The sequence below is a fragment of the Martes martes genome, assembly GCF_963455335.1.
Source record: "Martes martes genome assembly, chromosome: 2".
NCBI classification, from domain to species: Eukaryota; Metazoa; Chordata; class Mammalia; order Carnivora; family Mustelidae; genus Martes; species Martes martes.
The window spans coordinates 3038223-3060310 of NC_137889.1; the positions used below are offsets into that span (position 1 = coordinate 3038223).

The following is a 22088-nucleotide window of genomic DNA, read 5'->3' on the forward strand; positions in this document are numbered from 1 at the left end:
GTCATTTTTTCCATAGAAAGTTTTTTTTTAAATCTCCTGTTAAAACATTTCAAATCATCTCTACCTTAAAAAAAGTACAAAAGCTTCCACACATCCACTGTCTCTCCACATAGCATATCCTAATTGTGTCTATCTCTACCTCCCAATCATTTATGTGTACATGTAAAATTATCTTATCCTAAACCATTTGTGAGCAAGTCGCAAATGTGATGGCCTATTTCTTGTAAATTTCAGTATGGTTTCCTTACAACAGAACATGGCAAACTCTAAAAAACGAACAAACATATGAGTTTATGTGGCAGAGATGTAACATACAGATCTTGTTCAATTTCCAAGACTCTTCTTTCTGCTAGCGAAGGGACTCTGTCCGTAATCACTCAGCACGTGCCATCTTCCATTCTCCTCGTCTCCTTCCATCGGGAAGACTTTCTTAGTCTTTCCCATGCCTTCCTCGATTTGATACTTTTGAAAAATACAAGCACATTTTTTTGTGTGGAATATTCTTCAATTTGAGTATGTCCGACAGTCTTTGCATTTTGGGCAAGAATGTCAAAAGGCGACGCTGTATTCTTGCTGGGTTGTCTCCTCTGCTCCCCGCTCGCTCTTGGGGTGTGAGGGGGCTGGCTCGTTCAGGCTGAAAGGCTGCGTGTCATCCCAGCCCTGCGTACACGGCATCATGGCGGCTGTTAAACCAGCCAGGATGGGAGAGTGTACCAACCAACCTGTGGAGCTCTTTGGTTCGTCTGTGTGGACAGCAGGGGCACCAGCACACCAGTGCGGACCTTGCTGCGTTCTTGGTGACCTTCACGTTCACGCTTGGCGAAGGTGGCGTCTGCCAGGCTCCTCCCCCTGAAGTTACCACTCCCCTGCTTTTGATGAGCACAGATCAGGTGGGGACACGCACGGTGACTGCGTACATGCTACTTCTCGTTGGAACTTTACAAGTCAGTTCCAGCATCCACTGATGTTCCAGCCTGAATCATTAACGATCTTAACGGTTGCCAAATGGTGATGCTCTAATTCTGCCTCCTTCTAGATTTATTAGTTGGCATTCTATAAGGGAAATCTCTTTTTCATTCATTTCATTGATGCACGTACCCTCTTATAGCTGGATGGACTCATAGATTTCTATTTTATACAAAATGGTCCATCGTGTATTTTTTTTTTCCTACCAGAGCCTTGAGAAATGAATCTTCTTTTATGCAAGAACACTTGGCTCCTCTAGGGAAGACGGTATTACATTATGATTTAGAAGCCCAGATTGGGTACTAGAGGGGTTCACTGCTGCTGGGCTGCTGTTTTGTATCTGTCAAAAGACAGAGGTAAGAAATATGCACATGTGCACACTTACTTTTTAATTTTCATCTATACATATTAAAACCACAAGCTCACCGTGATACCTCTCTTTCAAATCCAATCAGCTTTCCTCATTTCCATCTTTCTAACTCCTTTCTCCAACACTGAGAACCCTGCACTACTCTCAGTATGACTTACATCCTCAGCTCCCGTGTATGCCCCCAGCCTTTCAATGTTCCCAGCTGCTGGCTTGTTCCGCCGCTCTTTGCGTAGTCCCAGACTGTACCAAACCCACCCAACAAGTATACGGACAAAGAAAGTCAGCCAAAATGAAATCTTAAAACTCATGCCATCCCTCACAAAATTAAGTTCTACTATGAAGACGCCATGTTATGTCCCCTGGGTTTGAAACCACTCTCCCTCACAGCCTTGTGAGTCTGTCCAGCAGGCAGTAAAGAGGAGATCCACAGCCAGAAGTAAGATGAAGCTCCATTTTTTAAATTTGGACAAATGTAGCATAACCCTCCAAAGAAGAGGGAGCAAGGCTTCCGAGAACCTACATGGGTTAAGGATGCGGGTCAAGGCCGAGGTTTGGCTGGGGACCCACACAGTGCAGCACACATGTAGAAAGACAGAGATGGAGAGACACAGAGGGCTAGAAGCCAGAACCTAAGATAATTTACCCCAAAGCTTACAGGGGTGAAGACAGGAGACCCCTCAGATACTTGGTCTCAGCCAAAACCTAGAGAAAGAAAGAGACAGACAGGCCCCAATGATCCATGAGTAGGAGGATGAGTAAAAAGAGACCAATGATGATGAATGTAGTCGCATTCCTCTCCTCAGCGGGGGTCATCAGGTTCCCAACCCCAAGAGCAAGAGGCTCTCACCATCAGAAAAGCCATCGCTCTTCCCTTGGGTGAGGGTAAGTAAAATGATATCGAAACCTCAAGTTTCCATGTAGAACTATGAGAGAGGTGCAGGGTATAAAGCCTCCCTTCCCCTGATGCCGCTGTATTACATACAGTGTCACACAGCAGTCCCTTTGAACCACACGAGGTATATGCTAAGACCCCAGTGAATGCCTGAAACCACGGATGCACCAAACCCTATACATGTTACGTGTATTTTCCTACACGTGCACACCTGTGAAGTGTAATTTATAAATTAGGCACAGTACGAGATGAACAACTAAGTACAACAGAATAATTACAACAAGTACCATAATAAAAGTTTTGTGAACGTGGTCTCTTTTTCTCTCAAAATATGTTACTGTCCTGTCCTCAGCCTTCTCGTGATGGTGTGAGATGATGAAATGCCTGTGGGACAGCATGAAGGGAGGTGAGTGACCCCAGCATGTGACAGAGTGTCAAGCTGCCACTGACTTCAGACAACATGTCAGAAGGAGGGGCCTCTGCTTCCAGATGGGCCACCGACGGTTGTGTGTGGGTAATTCAGACCACGGAAAAGCAAAACTACAGGTAAGAGGGAACTAATATACATATGTAGAGCATAAATTATCAATTTTCTTGATTATTTTTTCAGTTGGACATATACATGGAACCATGAATCATTTCTTCAATTGAACATACCTTTGGTATTCACAAGGGCTACAACTGTAAAAAAAAAGTCAAATTTGTGAACATGGCTCTCGCTCATTTTTTCCCCCATGGAGTGCATATGTAGCAAAGGCAGAAAACAGCCCAGATGAGGATGATGTGTTGATTAGGCTCATTCACAAAAACAAAAACAAAAAACCAAAACAAACAAACAAAAAAACCACTATTGTCTGGGAGGGTGGAAATGTCCTAGAAACAATGCAAATCTCCCACAAATCGAACATCTTCAGGTCATCTCAAAAAACATATAAATTTTTGAATATTAAACTAAAAAAATCTAAGTGGTCTGTTTAACTTCAGAAAAAAGCATGTTTGCAATATTGCGATATTATAATAGATTTGCATGTGGGACAATGCTGTACACTTTTTAATGAAATCTACTTAAGTATAAAGAAATTCAACCCGAGTGCCTGGAAGAACATATTGTCAGCCAGACTCTTAATCCTTGGTCTATTCTGAGCAATAACGTCCTTGTTATTCACGGTGGACTCCTCCAACCACACCTGAGTTCACGGTCACCAAGATGGTGATTACGTTTAGGATAATTCACGGTGGTGGTTGTGGGAAGGACAATCATGTACTCAGAGGCTTGGGACTCTGAGCCAGATGGCATCAGCCTGACCTCCCAGCCTTTGGGAGGGGAAGGAGCTGAATATTGAGTTCAATCTGTATCTAGTGATGGAATTAATGATGCCTACATCGTGAAAACCCAGTTAAAACTCTAGACAGCAAAGTTCAGGCGAGCTTCTTTGCTGGTGATGCATGTGTCCCTGGAAAGTGACACAACCTGAGGACACAGAAGCCTCAGGTTCAACACCCTCCCAGATGATGCTCTATGAGTCACCTCATTCGGCTGTTCCCAATCTGATTACTTAATAAGACACGGTACTCATAAGCATATTGCTTTCTCATGTTCTGTGAGTTATAGCAGAGAATTATGCAAACTAAGATAAACCCCCAATTTGTTAGCCAATTGGTCAAAGCGTGGGTGGCCTGGGGACACCGAGCTTGGGATGGGCATCAGAGGGGAGTTGGAAAACCATGCCTCAAGCCACGAAGCGTGTGCTAACTCCTGGTGATTATGGTGAGAATTCTATTATACTGATACTTATGTCAAATATTTTTTTTAAAGATGGGGATGAAGGAGGGCACTTCTGATGAGCATCAGGTGTGTTTGGAACTGAAGAATCACTAAATGGTCCACCTGAAACTAATATTACATGGTATGTTAATTAACAAACTGAAACTTAAACAAAAACTTAGAAAAACTTAAATGTAGCTAAGATCTCTACATTTAGCTAGAGGCATTGTTTACTATTAAAAGTGAGCCCAGTTTTGACTTAGAAATGCATGTTGCCTTCTATAGTTTCAATTCTGCTGATGGACAATAAATTATAATTGTACATATGAAATAACAGAAAAAAAAAAAAAGGTCTTTTCTCCTGGCTACTTCCAAAAACTCAAACAAGGAAGAGAAGGTGAATTACTACTGTTATTCTTTTCCGCATATGTAGGCAATGTGTTTCCTTCTTTCATGGTTGTTATCATTTTTCAGTAAGTCATTCCTGCCGGCCTCAGTCCGTCAGTCATGCAGCCGTCTGCGGGGGCTGCCCCCGCTCCCCGTCAGTGACGTGAACGTCTGCGTCTCAGAGTGCTCAGTAACACCCCCGTGCCTGAGAAAACCCGGTGGAAAAATCAGTTTGACGTTATACCTTCTCTTTGAAAAGTCAACCTAGTCCTAATATTAACTGAGAAAATACAAAATCACACATCTGAAAGCTAAGTTCACATCGAGTCGTTATTCAAGAGAAGGTTTAATACAGGCTGATGTATATTAATTGATAAATAAAAATAAATCTGAACAGTAAAATTTGAACTTCAGATAAAAATGGCAAAACACATGCTTTGTAAGTTTTATTTAAGAAAAGCATAAGGAAGAGAAAATATATCCACAGTACTGTACTCTATTTGTTGAAAAAAAATCCACGTGTAAGTGAATCTATGGGGTCCAAGCACGCATAGGGCCGTCTGTGTAACGGACACAGGCTCTGAACCACCCGGTTCCACTGCCTGGGACATTTCTGCTCCCCTTGATTTATCTGCCTATATTCTTCTGATCCGTTAAGATACTATACTTTTTCTGAGATATGTTATGCCATCAGTTAAGACACACATATTTTTTATTTTTCTACCAAATCCTAGAAAAATATTACTTTGGACCTCCTTTAATACCCACACCTACCTGGAGTGCTGCATATTCGCCAGAAGTTACAGATATTATTATTTACATTATTATTATTCTTAGGAATTACTCAAACATATCTTATTATAACTATTACTGTGCTTTGCTGTCTGGATACAGATTTTAAATCATGCTGTTGCTGTTGCTATTTTTAGCATCAAAGACTTTCTTTTTTATTCCTAAGAACACACAGGGTACTTGATGCACAGAGAAGGTACTTCCAGCCATCGCACACTAAGCTGAACCGTGACAAGAGCTGTGTGGACAGGAGTGCATGAGTCTGAGTGGGGAGAGAGCACGGGCGATGAAGCCCGAGGGACTGGGGGGCTGCCGGGGACGGTGGGAGATAAAACCCCAAAGATCCATGATGCCAAGACAGACAAACATTAGATGGCGTGTGAGAAATTACACATCAGAGTGGTGTTTATTGTACAGACTTTAAGCGGCCTCGTAAAAAATGTGTTTCTATTTGCTGAAATCCAGAGACAAGATCTGGGGAGTCATTTAAGAGGAGGTGATTAAGTGAAAGGTGCGGGCACTGCACACGGCCAGCCGCCGTCCCCCGGCGTTTCTAACCCCCGAGTAGCAGCAGAATAGAGACGTGTGGAGGTGTGCACAGAGAAGCCGGCAACATCGTCCAGCCTGGGTAACCCAAGGCATGATCTGTGGGCTGGGGGACACTCCTAGAAAAGCTATTATTTCTCCGTACAAATCTGGATGATTCTGAAATGTGTGTGCAGCTCTGTTCGTTACTTGTAATGCAAGGCAGCAGTAGTACTGCGTGCAGAGTGCTGGTGTGGGACTCAGCCTGGCCACTCGGGGCTCAGGGGCATCACTGATGGTGAGGCGGGTGAAGGGCATGACGGTGATGCTGATGACGGTTCCTGGGTTGGTAGTGTGGGTGCTTCTGTGCCGAGGAGGATGGAAGAGGCAGGAGAACCTGCCAGGGTGAAAGGAAGGGCCGAGCTCGAGGGCACTGGGTATGGCAAAGGCGGGGAGGGGGCTGCCCCAGCCAGTGTGGAAGCGATGTGTGCAGAAGTTGCAGGTGGGAGAAAGAGGAAGGAAGGGCTGCGTGGCCGCCGGCCCTGGGTCACATCTGGAGGCTCAGGAGTGAGACGGCATCTGCAGCAAAGGGTCGAGATTTCCTGTGATGCGGATGGATCAAAACACGTGCAAGTCTCAGGCCCGAGTGTCCCGACCGCAGACTGCATTTTCCTGGACTGCTTAATCTCGGAGGACGTGTCTTCTCCGGAGAACCATGACCTACTCTCCGCTCTGCCCCCATGTCCCGTTAGTTACTCTCTCTGGGTCCCTTGTCCCTGGCCTCAGCCCATCACCTGCGAACATGCCGGTACCTGTCCCTCCTGCCCTGGGAACAGAGCTGGCCCTTGGCTCACCTGTTGTGTGATGAGCTTCTCCAAGATTTCAACACTAGCCACGCTATTACGGGTCTGTAGGAGTTTGGTAGGAAAATGTCTACATCGATCTTTTTGTTGCTGTTGTTCCTGTGCTAGCGTTTGATGATTCACAAACAAAGTCTGGGGAGCTGGTGTCATCTTACCTGAGAAACTTCCCAGCCTGGGCGCCGTCATGTCACCGCCATCGTAGATCTCCAGAGAGTCCCAGTTCTGCTCGGTGGCAAAACTGATGACTTGAATCTAGCAAACAACAGTTTTCGGTTAGTGTGTGTGCTTGGATTAAAGAAGTGAGCCTGATCTGTGGGGTTTCCCATGAAACTGAATATATATGCATAAGAGAAGCGTGAAACCTAGGAGAGTAAACCATGAAAAGACATTCAAAAATTTCTACAAATGATACTTTTGACTGCTTTTATCCTAACAATCTATCGTTGTTATCCCAAACAGAGAAATGCGATTAGAAACATATTGCAGAAGCAGTAAGAAAAGGGAGACAGGCTATGGTTTAAATATTTAAAATAGCCATTGCAAAACAAATAAATAAACCAATGCAAAAATAAATAAAATAACCAAAACAAAACTAAAATAAAATAAACCAATGCAAAAAATAAAATAAAATAACCAATGCAGAAATAAATAATAAAATAGAATAAAATTAAATAACCCAGGCAAAACAGAAAATAGACACAGAAAGCAAGCACAGAGCTGGCGAAACCATGTGTGCTCAGGCGTTCCGGGCATGAGGGGCTTACCTGAATGCCTGATCCTTCTGTAACTATGATTTTCCAGATACAGTTTAAGTTGTTACCATATGGTTCCGGGTAGCCAGGGGACAAAATTGTACCTCTGCGCTGAGTGAAATTGCCACTGCAGGGGACTAAAAGACAAAACCATCTCTCATAAAAATAAGGACCGCGAAGGAAAGCATGAATTTGATGCTTCACCATTCTTTGCCGTGTGATCAGGTAGTCAGAGGCCTTTCCCAGGAGTGTGGTCCTGTAAACGGCACTTGTAGCCAGGGTGAGATTGAGTCTGTTCTCCTAGAAACTCACAGCATCGTTGATTATTACCTACCATATTACCAGGTTATAGATCTGGTGTCTAAAAGTTAATTTCTTCAAGCTCTCTAAGAGGGGTAGTACCTAACACTGGTGTCTCTGAAGGGAATTCTGTTTAGAATACTTTCACCCACACGATATAAGGAGCTTTGCAGAGTATTGTCTCCTAGAGGCAGACCTGAAACTCCAAAGGATATTAATGGGATTTATGAGCAAAGCAGAGCGGAGAAGAGACGCTGCGAATGTGCAAGGGAACTCAGAACTAATCATGACTGCCCTAGAGGTTCTTACACCAAATGAAGCAAATAAACTATAACTAACAATGTCATTGTTATTCGGGCCGCATTAACCTATTACTTTTTAAACCTTCATCAGCACACATTTATTAAAAAGGACATTACACAATACAGCAAATCACCATTATAATGATTCTTCCCCAAAATGAAATTACATTCTATACCCACGGCTGGAGAGTTAATGGCATACTTAATAAGTATTGAGAAAGAAAACATGTTTCATACTCTTTTATCTAATGAGTAGTTTCACGAAACGTGGTAATCTTTAGGGTTTAGCTGCTACTCAATTACGTCAGATAAAATGTGTCGTCTTTAGACAGGTCTGGAGAGTGACCAGATGTTGGAGACTGGACATAAGCATTGGGAAACAGCTCTTCAACCCTCTGTGAGGCTGGGCTGGGCAGCCTACGCAAGGAATCCCGCCTTCTGGACACAGGCTTACCTATGCAGCTCGGGATCGTGTCATTCCACTGAGCTAGAGCATTGGGCACGGACTGACAGCGGATGGCCGTGGAGCCCTGAAGGAGGTATCCTGGGTTACACTCGAATCGGACGATCGAACCCGCCGAAAACTCCGAGCCGATTCTCCGTCCGTATCTGGGCTCGGGGATAGAGCTGCACTGGGTATCACTGGTTCGAGGAACAGCTAGAAGCAAACACACAACACGGCCGTCTGTATCTTCCTCGGGAAGCCGAAATAACTGCTTGGAAGTAGAGTTAAGAGGAGTCCAGAGAGAATTTATGTTAACATAAGAATTAATAACGCTTTCCACAATTTCTAGAGGGAATGATTTGGGGAGCACTTTCCCATCTGCATTTCATCCTCTTACCAACCCCGAGGACTGCCTTACATTCTCATTTCAGATGAGGAAAATGTGGCATAAGGAGCATTAGTGCCTTAGGAGAATTGAGTGATATTCAGGCAATTAAAATTAATCAAGCACCCAAATCACCGTGCTCATGATAATGAGGTGACTAAGAACTTGTTCTTATCCTCAAAGACCTTAGAGCCTAGTGAGTATAACATGGCCATCGTGATGCAATAACAAAAGAAAAAGAGAACTCCCCCATAGGATCCAGCAAGCTCACGTCTGGGTCTACATATGCAAACAGTACACACATCAGCATCTCAAAGAGATGTCTCTCCCCCCTGTTCAGCGCATCTCTGAAGGAGAGCCACACCACGGAAACAAGCCTGGAAACAAACGCGGGTCCACTGATGGATGAATGGGTAGAGAATGTGTTATATCCATGTAGTGAAATATTATTTAGCCTTAAAAAAGAAAGGGTTCTGCCATTTGTAACAACATGGACGCTCCTTCTGCCTCCTGATGAAAGTCAAGATGCCCCACACTACTCGGATTCCCCTGCCAACACCTGATTCAGAGCAAAAGCGTGCTGCCTTCAAGCCTGTCCCAGATCACCGAGCACGAACCTCAATCCTATAACCAGCCCCTCTTGGAACTTTCTTATGAGACACCCTCAGAGTCTCCGGGTGTGGTCTTCACTGAGGCGGCTTGTTTGGTTGCGGGTGTGTGCTTATGGTCCTTGGTGGCAGCTGAGAGCAGGCGAGCCTCGTTCAAGGGTGGGGTGAGGCCTCCATTTACCTTGCCCATTGGGATTCTCCGTCTGTAAGAGATTCTTCTGCTTAATGCTAAGGGGCAGGGATCCAGTTTGAAAAATACGTGCTTCGGCAATGACGCCTGTTAATTATGCCAAACCAACTCTTTGGGACACAGACCTGGAGGCAGGCACTCGAAAATGCGTTATTCTGTCTTTGTTCTGCGCAGTTCGCTAGAAGTGAGTCTGTCTCTATCGTCACCAGGATCCTCTCTCTCAGACTGTGCGTGTCCTCATGCAACGGTGCAGGCCTCGGAGAGAATGTGCTTGTGTACTCGTTTTCTTTAAAACAACCCTCGCTCTTTGCACTGCTTTGCCAACAGGCTGGCCTCATGTTTGGAACCGAACCTGAGCGGTGGCACGCGCCACGCGCCACGTGGGTCACGGCTGCTAAGCAAGCACTTCTATGAGCCTGGAAGGCGGAAGGTGATTCTGACAAAACTGTGCTTGAGTTCAGTGTTGACGTGTTTCCCGTCAGAAGGCGATTTGTAAAATTACACACTAACAACTCCAGCTGAAACAATTAATGATACATCAGAATGACTGTTTTTTGTAACTAAAGACAGGATGCGGAATAACTCCAGTATTATAATAAAAATTGCTCAGAGCTCCTATTTGTTGAATTTCTATATCTGAGTATTTCGTTACAGTTGAGCAAGTAGCATGAGAGCAAAAAGGAAATGAATAAAAAATATCCCATGGAGGCTTCAATTCTCAAGAATTTTTTTAACCCAAATGGAGAAATATCTCCAAGGGCCACTTTTCTACTTGTCCTGAACGACAGGGAAAGCCCCCCGTTCTTCATGGCAAATCCTCCACGCCTATGTAAGTGGCCTCATCCCCGTTTGTCCGGGTAGCACAGCCACGCCAGGGTCCCATGGTCAGGCACAAACACACCGTCAAGGTCATTCGGACCCAAGCCACTATTGAGCCTTTCTTTATGAACTTCGTCGTTGTGCTTTTTAAAGGAAAATAACAATAAACAAAAAACACCCGCATTTGGGTGAGATTATGAAGGACAGCTTTTAGAAGAAGACATTCCCAAAGTGAGGAGAAGAACAGCTGTGATTCTGCAGAGGGGGACAGAAGCCAGCAGGGACTGAGACGCCGGACGTCCATGCAAGGTCTGGGGACAATCGGTGGGCGGCACCTTTTGCTCCCCACACGTCCTCTGGTTCCTGCCCCTCGCCTGGATGCTTCGGGCGGCATCGGAGAGAAATCCCGGGGGCTCCGGCGCTGCGCCCAGGCGGGAGCTGGGGCTGGTCTCCCGAGCTTCCAGGGCACGCGCAGAAAGGGGAAGGGTGGTCGGTGCCTCCGGGGTCTTCACGGCCCCTCTTTCGGAGCAGGTGTAACAAGAAGACAACAACAGCCATAATAATAACAACTCCGAATGCACGCAGCAGTCACTTGCGAAGTCTAAGGGAGGCGGCCGTTCTGGTTTCATTTATATCTATTTTTCAGCGGATGTGTCTATTTCTCAAAATCATTCTGTCCCAGTCGCTGAAAAATCGGACGTGAGCACCCATTACTAGTCAGCGAATTCAAACACGCGTCACTGAATCCCGACCAAAATTTATGCTTATTCATCTTGGAAAACCTCTGTATTTTATAAACTTTCATACAAAATGTGAATTTCTTTGAAGTGGAAAACCTTGTAATTGATGCCATCTAAAAGGAGATGAAGCCTGGTGAAAATCAATAAAGTCATGCATTTACGTGCCGTGGAAGGACCTCGAGCAAAGGAAATTTTAGTGCAAGTTCTTCCTCCCCAAACTCAGAAAGTGCATTTCCACGTGTCTAGATCGTTCCTCTGCTTATTGTAATGCTAAGGAGGGTGAGTCTTGCCATCAGAGGATCCTGGACCGGGAAGCCCTGAGCTGGTGAATCTGGGCATCTGGGCTGGGAGGCGAGAGGCCCTTTCAGGTGAGGCTGGGGGGAGGGGATCTAGGTTAGAGCTGTCCATGCAGCTAATACACCTCAGAAAGACAGGGATTTGGGGCCAGCTGACATTTTTAAGTTGGGCTCTGTGCAGAGGTTTGATCTAAAAATGTGCCCTCCTTTTCCCCTTGAAATACTCAGTAAGTCCTACCTGGTTTACTAAGTGTGGCATGAGTGACTTACTTCGAGAGAAGGTGGTGTTGAATTCTACATGGAAATACATAAGAAAAATGACTGACATGCGGAAACAGCCAAGGAGTAAACATAAGACAGTTCAAAATAGTATTCTATTGATGAGGGACACCGGCAACCAACATGTTTAATTTTAGGTAGGCTCCATGGTGAGCGTGGAGCCCCACGTGAGGCTTGAACTCATGACCCTGAGATCAAGACCTGAGCTGAATCAAGAATTGGACATTTCACTGACTGAGCCACCAGGCACTAATCATAAGTTTAGTCAGACACATTCAGTCTGGAGCACAGGCAAAGCAGGGAGGGAGTGGGCAGGGCAGGGAGGTGGTGGGCAGAGCAAGGAGGGGGTGGGCAGTGCAGGAATGGGGAGCAGTGCAGGTGGCTTTGAACCATCCTGTCATATATCATGAACCTGGGAACAAGCAGGACAGGAGAAGAGTGTCTGCTCTGCCTTAGTCGGTCTCTGTGGACGCACAGACTGGTTCCTGTGTCATTTCCAGTATTGCTAAGGTTGATTCTAATACTATAAGGTGTGTATTTTGGGGGCCATGAAAAGTCTATAAAGGCAATGTAAGCACTTCACAGAATAGCTATGGATGAGAACTCCTCTCATCCCGGAGGAATCAGACTGTGCTCGATTTGTTAAGAAACAGTAGGTAAGTCTCCCACATGGAGGCTTTCTTAGGATGACATGAATTCTGATTTTCTCATTGATCTAAGAATACATTGACTTTAGGTGTAATATATTTCTTTTGTGCAGCGGCAAAGATTATCTAAATGTGCAGAACCACATTTCCTGATTGTGGGTCCTGCCAGGGTCTAGGTGTGGGAGAAGAAGAAGGGCTCAGGCATCCCTAGTTGCTGGGCAAAGGCTGGGAGGAAACCTTCTCCTGCATGCCTGAAAGGAAATCCAGAAAGCATTGGGAGGTATTTGTGTTTACAAGCCAGGTGTGTTCCTCTCCTGTCTTCATGGGGTGTGTTTATGCAGGACAAATACTATAGTGGTCCAGGCTGGTGCAGAATTCTGGAACAGTGAGAGAGAGACGCTCACACTTCAGTAGAATCCCTAGATGTTTGCTCATGGTGGGTTCCCACAGCATCTTTTTCTTCTAAACTCTGTTTGATGGTCACACCGCTGACGTGTGCAGCTGCTGAATCAGAGGCAGATGCCCAAGGAGGGCCGATGCCTGAGCCACTTTTTCGAAAAGGTGCTCAATGGTCGCGGAAACACATTCTCTCTTCTCAGTCTCTGTCCAGCACACACCATCCTTGTAGGACCAGTGACTCATGAATGGGTCGCTCCATCCCGTGTAGACAATGTCCTTGAGTCTTTAATCCCATAACGTCTAGCAGCCAAACAAAGCTCTTCACAGGTGCTGAGTTAAACCAGTGTGGAAGAGCTATTTAAAGCCTAGTATTAGGAAGGGTCCCCGCCCCCATTAGCCTCCTTAGGGGTGCTTATGGGTCCTAACTCACTCTATTTCAAATATGCCCTTCTACCTCGAAGTAGCGTGGAAAGCAAATGAAAAACAGCAAAGGCATAAGTCAATGAGGACACTTTGTAAAAAATAAATAAATAAATAAGTAAAAAAGCCTCTATCACATCCATTTCTCCACAAGATCAGAAAGACAGAAAGTTCCTCATTATTAACGCCTCTTTATTAGCCAGGATGACATGGAGGCCAAGAGACAGCAATCCTGGCTTCCACACTGTGGTCCTGCCACCTTGTTGGCCACAGAGGTCTCTAACAGCTCCGTATAACACAACTGTCTGTTAACAGGGTTAGACACCCTATCATCACGGGCGTCACAAAGTCCCTGTGCAATTTCAGGCTTTAATAACTTGTGAAAGAATGAAGCCATAGTGGTATACCAAAGAACTTTTCAGAAAGAGTTTACACCATAGATTGCAAATAACTCCTTGGCTTCCATAGAACTGCCATCTTGCAGAAGGCAATGTTCAATTGAACTTCATGTATACATTGAAAACTTCCCCAGGTGCTCTTGACTGATTTATAAATTGTGTTCATGATTCTAGTTCTTTACTTCCAAAGGATTTAGCTTTGATAAAAAGACATCAATTTTTGCATAAACTCACTGTAGGCACAAAGCACGAAAAGGAGGTGTATTGAGACTTAATATAATAAAATATTGAGGATGTTAGAGTCATTATATATTCATAAAGACAAGGAGGATGTATTCATCTTATAAATTATTTTCTTTCTAATTTTCTGTTTTGATTCATTGTAATGGTAATACGTTACTTTAAACCAAGAAATATGTTTTAAAATTATCACTTCTGATGATAATATTTGTAAATAGGATAGACATAGGGTCAATTGCCTCAGATATTTTATTCAATGATCTGATTGATTTTCTAATCTTATAAAAAAAATCCAAAGAACTCCCCTTATCAAGATGGACAATGCCAGCAACTTGAATTTTTCCAGGATAAAATATGTATTTAAACCAAGTGGTCCTTGGTATCTTTATATGTTACCCCAACGTATTTGGGTTTGTAAATTTGCTTCTGCAAAATAATATAATTTATTTAAAGAAAATTAGGAGTAAGAGGTGAGTTGCCTACATTGGTCACTGTCCAATAAAGCCCATTAAAAATATTGGTTTAATTGTTTATATTTTAAGAAAAGGTATAATTTAGAACAATGTAACTGATTGTAATTGAATAGAAACGTCATTGAAGCAATTACTGCCTACACTGGGTTAGAGATACTTTCCCTGCTGCTTGGTGCCAGATACCTCCCCATTTCTTTTCCATTCTTTCTCAGACTGTCTTACTGCTGAACACAGAAGAAGTTTTATAGCAAAATAGTCAGTAATTTATAAAATAATTATTTTATAATTATAGAGTTTATAAAAATATTTTGAGGGCTTGGATTTTGCCATGTAAGAGTCTTAAGGATGAGTTATGAATGAAATGACACATTTTCCATAATTTTTTTTTATAAACATGATGATGCCGCCTAGTATGTTTTCTGAAAAAGTCTCTATTGAAGGAAGAAACCAGTGCTCGTAAGTGATCCTCCTCCACTTCTGAAGAAAATATTTAAAAGCAGCGAGGAATCTCTCTAGCCTCAAGCAAAACTGAAACCTAGAAAAACTAAGCATTTCTTCTTATTTTGGAACAGACAGTTTATCTCTGTAGATGGTGATCTCTGCCACATCAAGCTACACAGCAATTCCAAGTTCCATCCAAAGGCCTGCTTTGGTCTTCAGAAAGTGTAAAAACAGTTTACGTATGGTTTCTCAAGTTAATGTAATGAACATGCAAAATAAAGGTAAACTAGAAATAGAGGGAAAATCCTCATTTTTAAAGAATCTTTGCACAAACAGACATTTTGAATACTCTCCAATTAAAAAAAATAAATATAAAGGTTTCAAAGTGTCAGAAGTTAATAGAACACAAACAAAATAAAACAGGCAGTTAGAGGGATGGGTGCATGGGCAGTATTTGGGGATTGGAGTGATTTTGTGAAGTCGCCTTTTCAATAGTTTTTACAGGAAGACCTGGAATTGTACAATGCGCTTGAAGGTATTTTATTAAAGCAGTTACTAAAATCTAAACTCTCATGAAACACTTTGCCTAATTACATAAAATGCTGGGATGGATGTGAAATCCCTTGGCAAATGTGAGGAGCTGTGAAAGGAGAGGTGGTCCGCGCGTTCCCCGACGGTGCCCGAGCCACGAGCTGTTTCTGTGTCTTCGTAGAAGCCATCTCCTATTTCAGCGTCGAAAAGGAAAGTTGTGATGTTCTTGTTAAATCGTTTGGGTATAAATATACGAACACCCTCAATTTCCTAAATATAAAACAAAACCACGCAACGCAGATACTGTTAGTGCTTTAACTGAGCGCAGCGTGGGACAGCGCCCAGGTGAACTTTACCTTGGTAAACGAAGTGGAAACCCCGGGCGGACGCTCCGCTCTTGGCGCTGAATCGCAGGAGAATCTGATTCGATGTCGCCAAAGGCAATGTTTCACCTGAGGGAAAATCAGAGACCACACAGGAGATCCACGGGGGGCACTGCACCACGGGGGACAATGTTTTGGAAGTAATGATTAACTTGGAATTTCTCATGTAACTGTTAGACTTCTGTGAAATTTCCCTTTGGGGTCAGGACTCAGATCGTATCTATCAACACTTCAAAACTGTTCTCATCCATTCGTTCTGTTCAAATGTTGCTTTAGCGATCGCCTCATGAAGCGGGCCCTGGTGATGGGTCTGCCGGCGGACAATGTGGGAAACTGAAGAGTCCAACTTACTGTTGACTCAGAATCAACTACATTTGATAATGACTTGCTGGGATTTTTTTTAAATACGAAAATTAAGAAAATCTGAATCCAAAGCTGATTTTAAAAATACTAAAGCATTCAAAAAAAAAAAAAAAAAAGAAAATGAAAACGAAAACAAAAAAAATGAACAAACAAAAAGTTCTGAAAACATATTTCCACCTTTTTTTTTTTTAAAGATTTTATTTATCTATTTGACAGACAGAGATCACAAGTAGGCAGAGAGGCAGGCAAAGCGAGAGGGAGAAGCAGGCTCCCTGCCGAGCAGAGAGCCCGATGTGGGGCTCAATCCCAGGACCCTGGGATCATGACCTGAGCCGAAGGCAGAGGCTTTAACCCACTGAGCCACCCAGGTACCCCACATTTCCACCTTTTAAAGTACACCTGCCCTAGAGGAATGGTCTCTCTCAAATGCTGTTACACGGCAGGTGAACGGCATTAGCTTTTCAGAGGTGAATTTGTCTCTAGGTATCAATATTTTAAATTTGTATCTTCTGATTCGTTTCCAGACATTGCATCATTGGACGTTGGCAGGAAATAATAATCTTAAGACCCTCAGTTAATAATAGGGGAAAACAAGCAATAATCAAATCCTAACTTTGGTTGGCAAGAGTTTGTGATACACCGATGTGCCCTGCTTTGGTAAACGATGAAAACACACCAGCGGAAGAAACCTTGGAGTCTGCACAAAGTCCAAGTCCACGAGGGGCTATGTAGATTAGGCTGCACTGACCAAGTGAATACTAATCAGCACTAAAACTAATTGTTTTTGGTGTATATTTATATTTTTTGGTAGGGGAAGACTCCATTTTTGCTTTTATGCAAGAGTTTGGCAAAAAGACTGAGTTGTGAAATGACATCCCATGTTTTATAAAGACCCACATATGTTTCCATGCATTCATGTGCACATGCTCATGTCCGTGTGTGCATATATGTACTCATAGGCATGTATGAGTGTGATGCCTCCCTATATGTGTGTATTTAAAGACTGGTAATGATTTAGACCAAAACGTTGATACTGTTTATCTCCAGGAAGATCATGAGACATAGAAGAGAAAAGAGAATACACATTACAGTTTGTTACCCCCTCTTTTCCTGATATTTGCCTTTGTTATTGAGATGGATATTATATTTTCTACAATGTTAATAAGTAAAATGATAATGGTCAGTGGTTATACACGGGATAAAATACAGTTGAAATTTTCCATCAGGAATAAGGTTTTGTTAAACAAGCAAGAAAACTCGAAGAGGATTGCATTCTTCTTTCATTAAAAAGAAAAAAAAAGCAACAAGTTCAAAATGACTCATTCTGGCTGTCTAAATAAAATTCAAGACAATATTCATTGAATGTTTACCTGAATGTGACCCAGAGAGCGAGCTGAGAAGTCTGGCTTGTGGGTGTGTTCCATCAAATAATTCCGCCAAATCGTTCAGTGCCGTCTGGAAGTAGGCAAATTGTCCAAACACCACTGCAAAATAAAGGGGTAGGGTTGGCATGTTGTGCTGTCTCGCAAATAAAGACATGGAGATTGTGGTTGTCCTACTTATTTATTGGTTTCTCCAAAGATCATGATCCTAAGAATCCTGTAGAAAATGATTAACTGCTTTTCTTTCTCTCTCTCTCTCTCTTTTTGGGTTTTCTCTTTTTCTAAGATGTTTTAGTTGCTTAAATAATTTTATTTTGCTTCTTTATGACTTCATACTTAATAATACTTCCCCATATAGTTTGAATATTAATTAAAATTAATTGAAGTAATTGAAAATTCATTGAATGATAATATTAATTCTTTTCAGCATTACATTAGGATAGTAGAAGAACAGCCACAAGGCCCACCACATATTTACGAACAGTTAATGGCATTTTATGGGGACAGGGATTGAGACACCTGTTGGCTTTAAAATCAACCCAAAAAATTAAACTAAAAACATGCCAAGTTGTAAAAGAATTTAAAATTCTTTACTTAGGATTGTTATAAGGCCAAATTCTTATGAACTCATTGCAATTTATACACAAGCCAACAACATGTTATAGAAATTATTTATTGTCATTTCACTGCACAGCTTTATTTTCTGATATTTTCTGATAGGCCATATCAGTAGAAGAACACACCTCCTCCCAGTAGAACACAGCTGCACATTTCACTACTTTAAACTTCACAAATTATTTTGTACTCAAATTGACAATAGGGCCTTTGCAACATTTAGAAACTCTTGTGATCTGGCATGTAAACCAGGGCCAACTGATTCTTATTTATGTGTAAGGTTTAAACTAGAATCATTCTAAATCATCCTGAGTAAGAAATGGATACAGGCATGTCAGGTACACACGTCAGAATTTAATGAGGGAATTAATGTAAGTGTTGGCAGAACGGAGGGGCTCTAACTGTAACAGCTTGTGTGTGTGTGTGTGTGTGTGTGTGTGTGTGTGTGTGTTCTACATACGCCATGTATCCTATTACAGGTGTGCATTATATATATATATATACACACATGTATAATATGCATCACATGTAGTGAACAGGTAACAAATCCACGCACACCCATATACACATACTTTAAGATTTTATAATTCCTTTATAATTTCCTGGAGAGAAGCAATTAAGGAAGCATGAGAGCAAGGAGGACTTTCCCTGCGCATGAGACAGTCTCAAACAAAGAATTAGAAAGAGGAAGAGAACGTTATGATTTCCACACGGTTCTGGCTCATACAATGCCTTTGTTCAAACCTCCCTCCCCCCAAAACAATTCTTCATCATGTTGCAGGAGGATGCTTGGGTCTTTTCAATAGTATAAAAGTGAATCATAGGCCCATAATTTCAAGAAACTTTGATTTAATTAATTAATCAATTAATCATTACTTTAAGAGACTTTTAGAAAGCATCCACTTTACAACAGAATTTGAAGATGGCAGAGATTAGAAACAAGGTCCTGGGCTGGCCACGTGCCAACATGGGCGGTGCTCCCACAAGGGATAGAGAGTCAGGGTCTGCACGTCAGCAGACCTGAGGCTGCTTTGGTGAGCTGCCGGGGCTGAGTTCAGGCCCCTGACTGGTTCTGCCCCAAAGAGCAGATGTCTGCCATGAGTGACCGGTGCTCAGTGCCGTGGACACTGCAGCTAGACATGACTGTGACAGGAACGAGTATGGGGCCATAGGGTGTGAGCCACAGGGCAGCTGTTTCTAGCTGTGGGGGAGTCCACGTCCAGCTGGGGAGAGAGCAACTTCGCTGGTCTTAAAGCAGGAGGCCTACAACCCTTCGTGCGTACGAATGACACACAGGGCGCTCCTTTCAGCCTGTGACCATTCACAGCACAACTCCGCAGGGGACCACGGAATGTCGTCATTGGTCTGGTTTGGCAAGTGTTCCAAGAGGAAGGAGGAGAGGAGGGGATTGGGCAGCAAAGGCCACAGCAGCCTGAGACTTCAGGGCCTGGAAGGCCACCCCCACATATGTGGGGTTTGCTTGTGGGCAAAAAAGGGAGTGAAGATGTCGATCACGGTGTTTCCATGATCAGAGCTTTGTTTTAGAAAGGATACTTTGGTGATGCTTTTGAGTGAAAACAGGGAGAGGATTGGGGTATCTGAAGACCTACCTTAAATGTCCTTCCCATTGGAGCCCGTTTTCACTGCACTTGTGTCTCTTCCTACCTAGCAAGGTTCACCCCATGAGTCGATGAGGGATTTAAAAACTGGGCATTTCATAGACACAGACTATATTTTATTCACCTTGGCCCTTATGACAATTATTGAGTTAATTATCAAATTAATTTCCCAGGAAAGAGTAAGGAAGAGTAGAAAATACAAGATATAAGACAGTATAAATTTTCATTAAATACTCCGTATAACTATTTTAATTTCAAATTAAAATTTTCTGCCTGGATACAATGTGATACATGTATATCATTACACATTTCAGATTGGGAAACAATGCTAAATGATTAAGACAGAGGTTTGACCATTTTTTTTTCTGCTAAAAAAAGCACAATTGTGGCTATTCAATAAACTTTGAAACAAACCCAAATCATAGACTCCGGCTGCTATATTCCATTGTGATAAATACAGTCTGTCATGTATCTATAAACAAAAATAAGAGAAATATTCACGGGAAAGTAATTGGAGGCTGTTGCGGGGCACTTAGGTGGAAAAATGGATTTACTGGGACCAAGTAAGTGACATCAGAGGAATTGGTCCGGCATAAAGAGTGGGGATTAGGAGCTATTCTAAGTTTTCTTGTCTGTTTATTATAACAAAAGTGAACATTCTGAAGCCCTCTCACTTTCTTAAATGAGAGTAGGAGGTGCTATTCATTCACAGAGTAAGTGACTTGCCCTTTGCCCTTGGGAAGCTGGTCCCTCTGCCCCAGTCTCCGGGAACACATCCATCATTGCTGACGCTCAGAACACCATCTCCTCTTAACCGAGCAAGATGCTACGAGAAAGGCCCCACCTGAAAACCCCATCGCTCTTGAGAACTGGCCCAGGGTGGACACTAGTGCTGGGGCTTCAGAGACCAAGCAAGGTATATCGCACAGTTCATGAAGGGCCCGTGATCTAAACTACCCAAGGCTAATGTAAGCGCCTGGCAGAGGTTTTCATTAGCTTGAACAGACCTGTGCATCGTAAATAACAGAAATTCACAGAAACCATTGGTCTCCCACATGCCATTTTCTTAACCAGCAATTAACTTTCCTGTCATATAATGGCACTTTTTAAAATGTTTTCCCTCAAACAGATTCTACCCTTAGAATTTTTATAATTTTGCTTTATATCTATGAGTAGGTGGCTGCTATTTTGACTCTAAAGAACAAAAACCACCTCAACTATGTAAGGTTTTAAATTTTAGTATTGGAGGGGAAAAAAAAGAACCTTGGCTATGAAGCTATAAAAGCTTTTACCTAGTTTATTCCAGAAAACTCAAATCATAAGAAATATCTGTCGTCAAGAATGAGATTGGAGGTGTGGGAATCCAGCTTTGGGTAGACGGAGGGCAGACCTCCACCCCCCAGCCCAGGAGGGCCCTTCTAGAAATGAACCCACTCGGAAAGCTGGCTTAGGTTGGAAGCATGAGGAGGGACTTCACAAGTTATGTACGAAGGAACCAGATGGGGGCTCAGCCTGTTTCTGCATCACTAATCACTCAGAGGTAACTTCAGTGATCCAGGGATTTCCATCATAATCTGATTACAAAATGTATGTACAAATTACCAGACAGTGTTCCCCTGGCCCACCTTACTTGGCGATCCTCCCTTGGGGTGGGGGGAGTGCGTTCTAACAAAAGTAGGAGCAAAGCCAATCATGTTCTCTGATTATTCTGGATCACGATCTTATAAGAACATTAAGCATTTTATTTCACATTGATAAAAGAATTGTAGTAGACACTCTGTACATTCAGAAAACCCATTGCTGTAATACAACTCATCTTCTTGTGTATTATTTTATTACATCGAGAGCTGAAGTACTTCCTTATAAAATGACAGAAGAATCATCAATGAAACCAATATGATATGGGATGACAACTACAATGCTGAAAAGCCAACTTACCGAACTCCTTGGGCACCGTGATGGAGTAGAGGCATATCTGGCCGGCCGTGTAATTATGAGGGTAGTTGGGCGACAAAACAACCCCTTCGGATCCCGTGTACTGGCCTCCGCAGGGAGCTGCAGGTGGAATCAAGCAAAGGTCATGGGCCACCGTTGTTACAAAAACGTAACAAAGTAGCAACGTGAGAAACTACTTAACCTTGCTGTCCTGAGTGACAGAGAATGAAACACAGAGGGTTTCCAGGTCTGAATAAAGAGAACTCAGCTTAGGAGGACAACCTTAGCTGATTTTCAGACCTCTCTCAGACGGGCTGAAATAATCATGAAAACATCGCTAACCCAATGACAAGTTCAATACAGACAAATTCTTGAATTACCGAATCTCACCAGAATTTTCTGGCCGGTCCTGGTCATCAGATTAATTTAAGACCTACAAGGATTATTTCAGTTTTCTACTGATTTTATGTTACTGTGGATATTAGGAAAAATAATGTTTACTTTTAGCCTTGGGTTGTTGCTTTAACTTTTGGTCTCACATGTTCAGTTCAAGAGTAACAGAAGGA

At 42.9% G+C, this 22088-nt stretch overlaps 1 protein-coding gene across 1 annotated transcript in view; it reads right to left on the reverse strand.

Annotated features, from left to right (window-relative positions):
* Positions 1-22088, reverse strand: part of CSMD1 (CUB and Sushi multiple domains 1) — a gene marked incomplete at both ends in the record, with an annotated part of 1981616 nt that overhangs the window by 213001 nt on the left and 1746527 nt on the right. Inside the window, 6 exons of the mRNA XM_080796866.1 lie at positions 6716-6812; positions 7325-7449; positions 8369-8572; positions 15582-15677; positions 17342-17455; positions 21526-21642. Coding sequence (XP_080652992.1) covers positions 6716-6812; positions 7325-7449; positions 8369-8572; positions 15582-15677; positions 17342-17455; positions 21526-21642 — 753 coding nt within the window. The remainder of the gene's footprint in view (positions 1-6715; positions 6813-7324; positions 7450-8368; positions 8573-15581; positions 15678-17341; positions 17456-21525; positions 21643-22088) is intronic.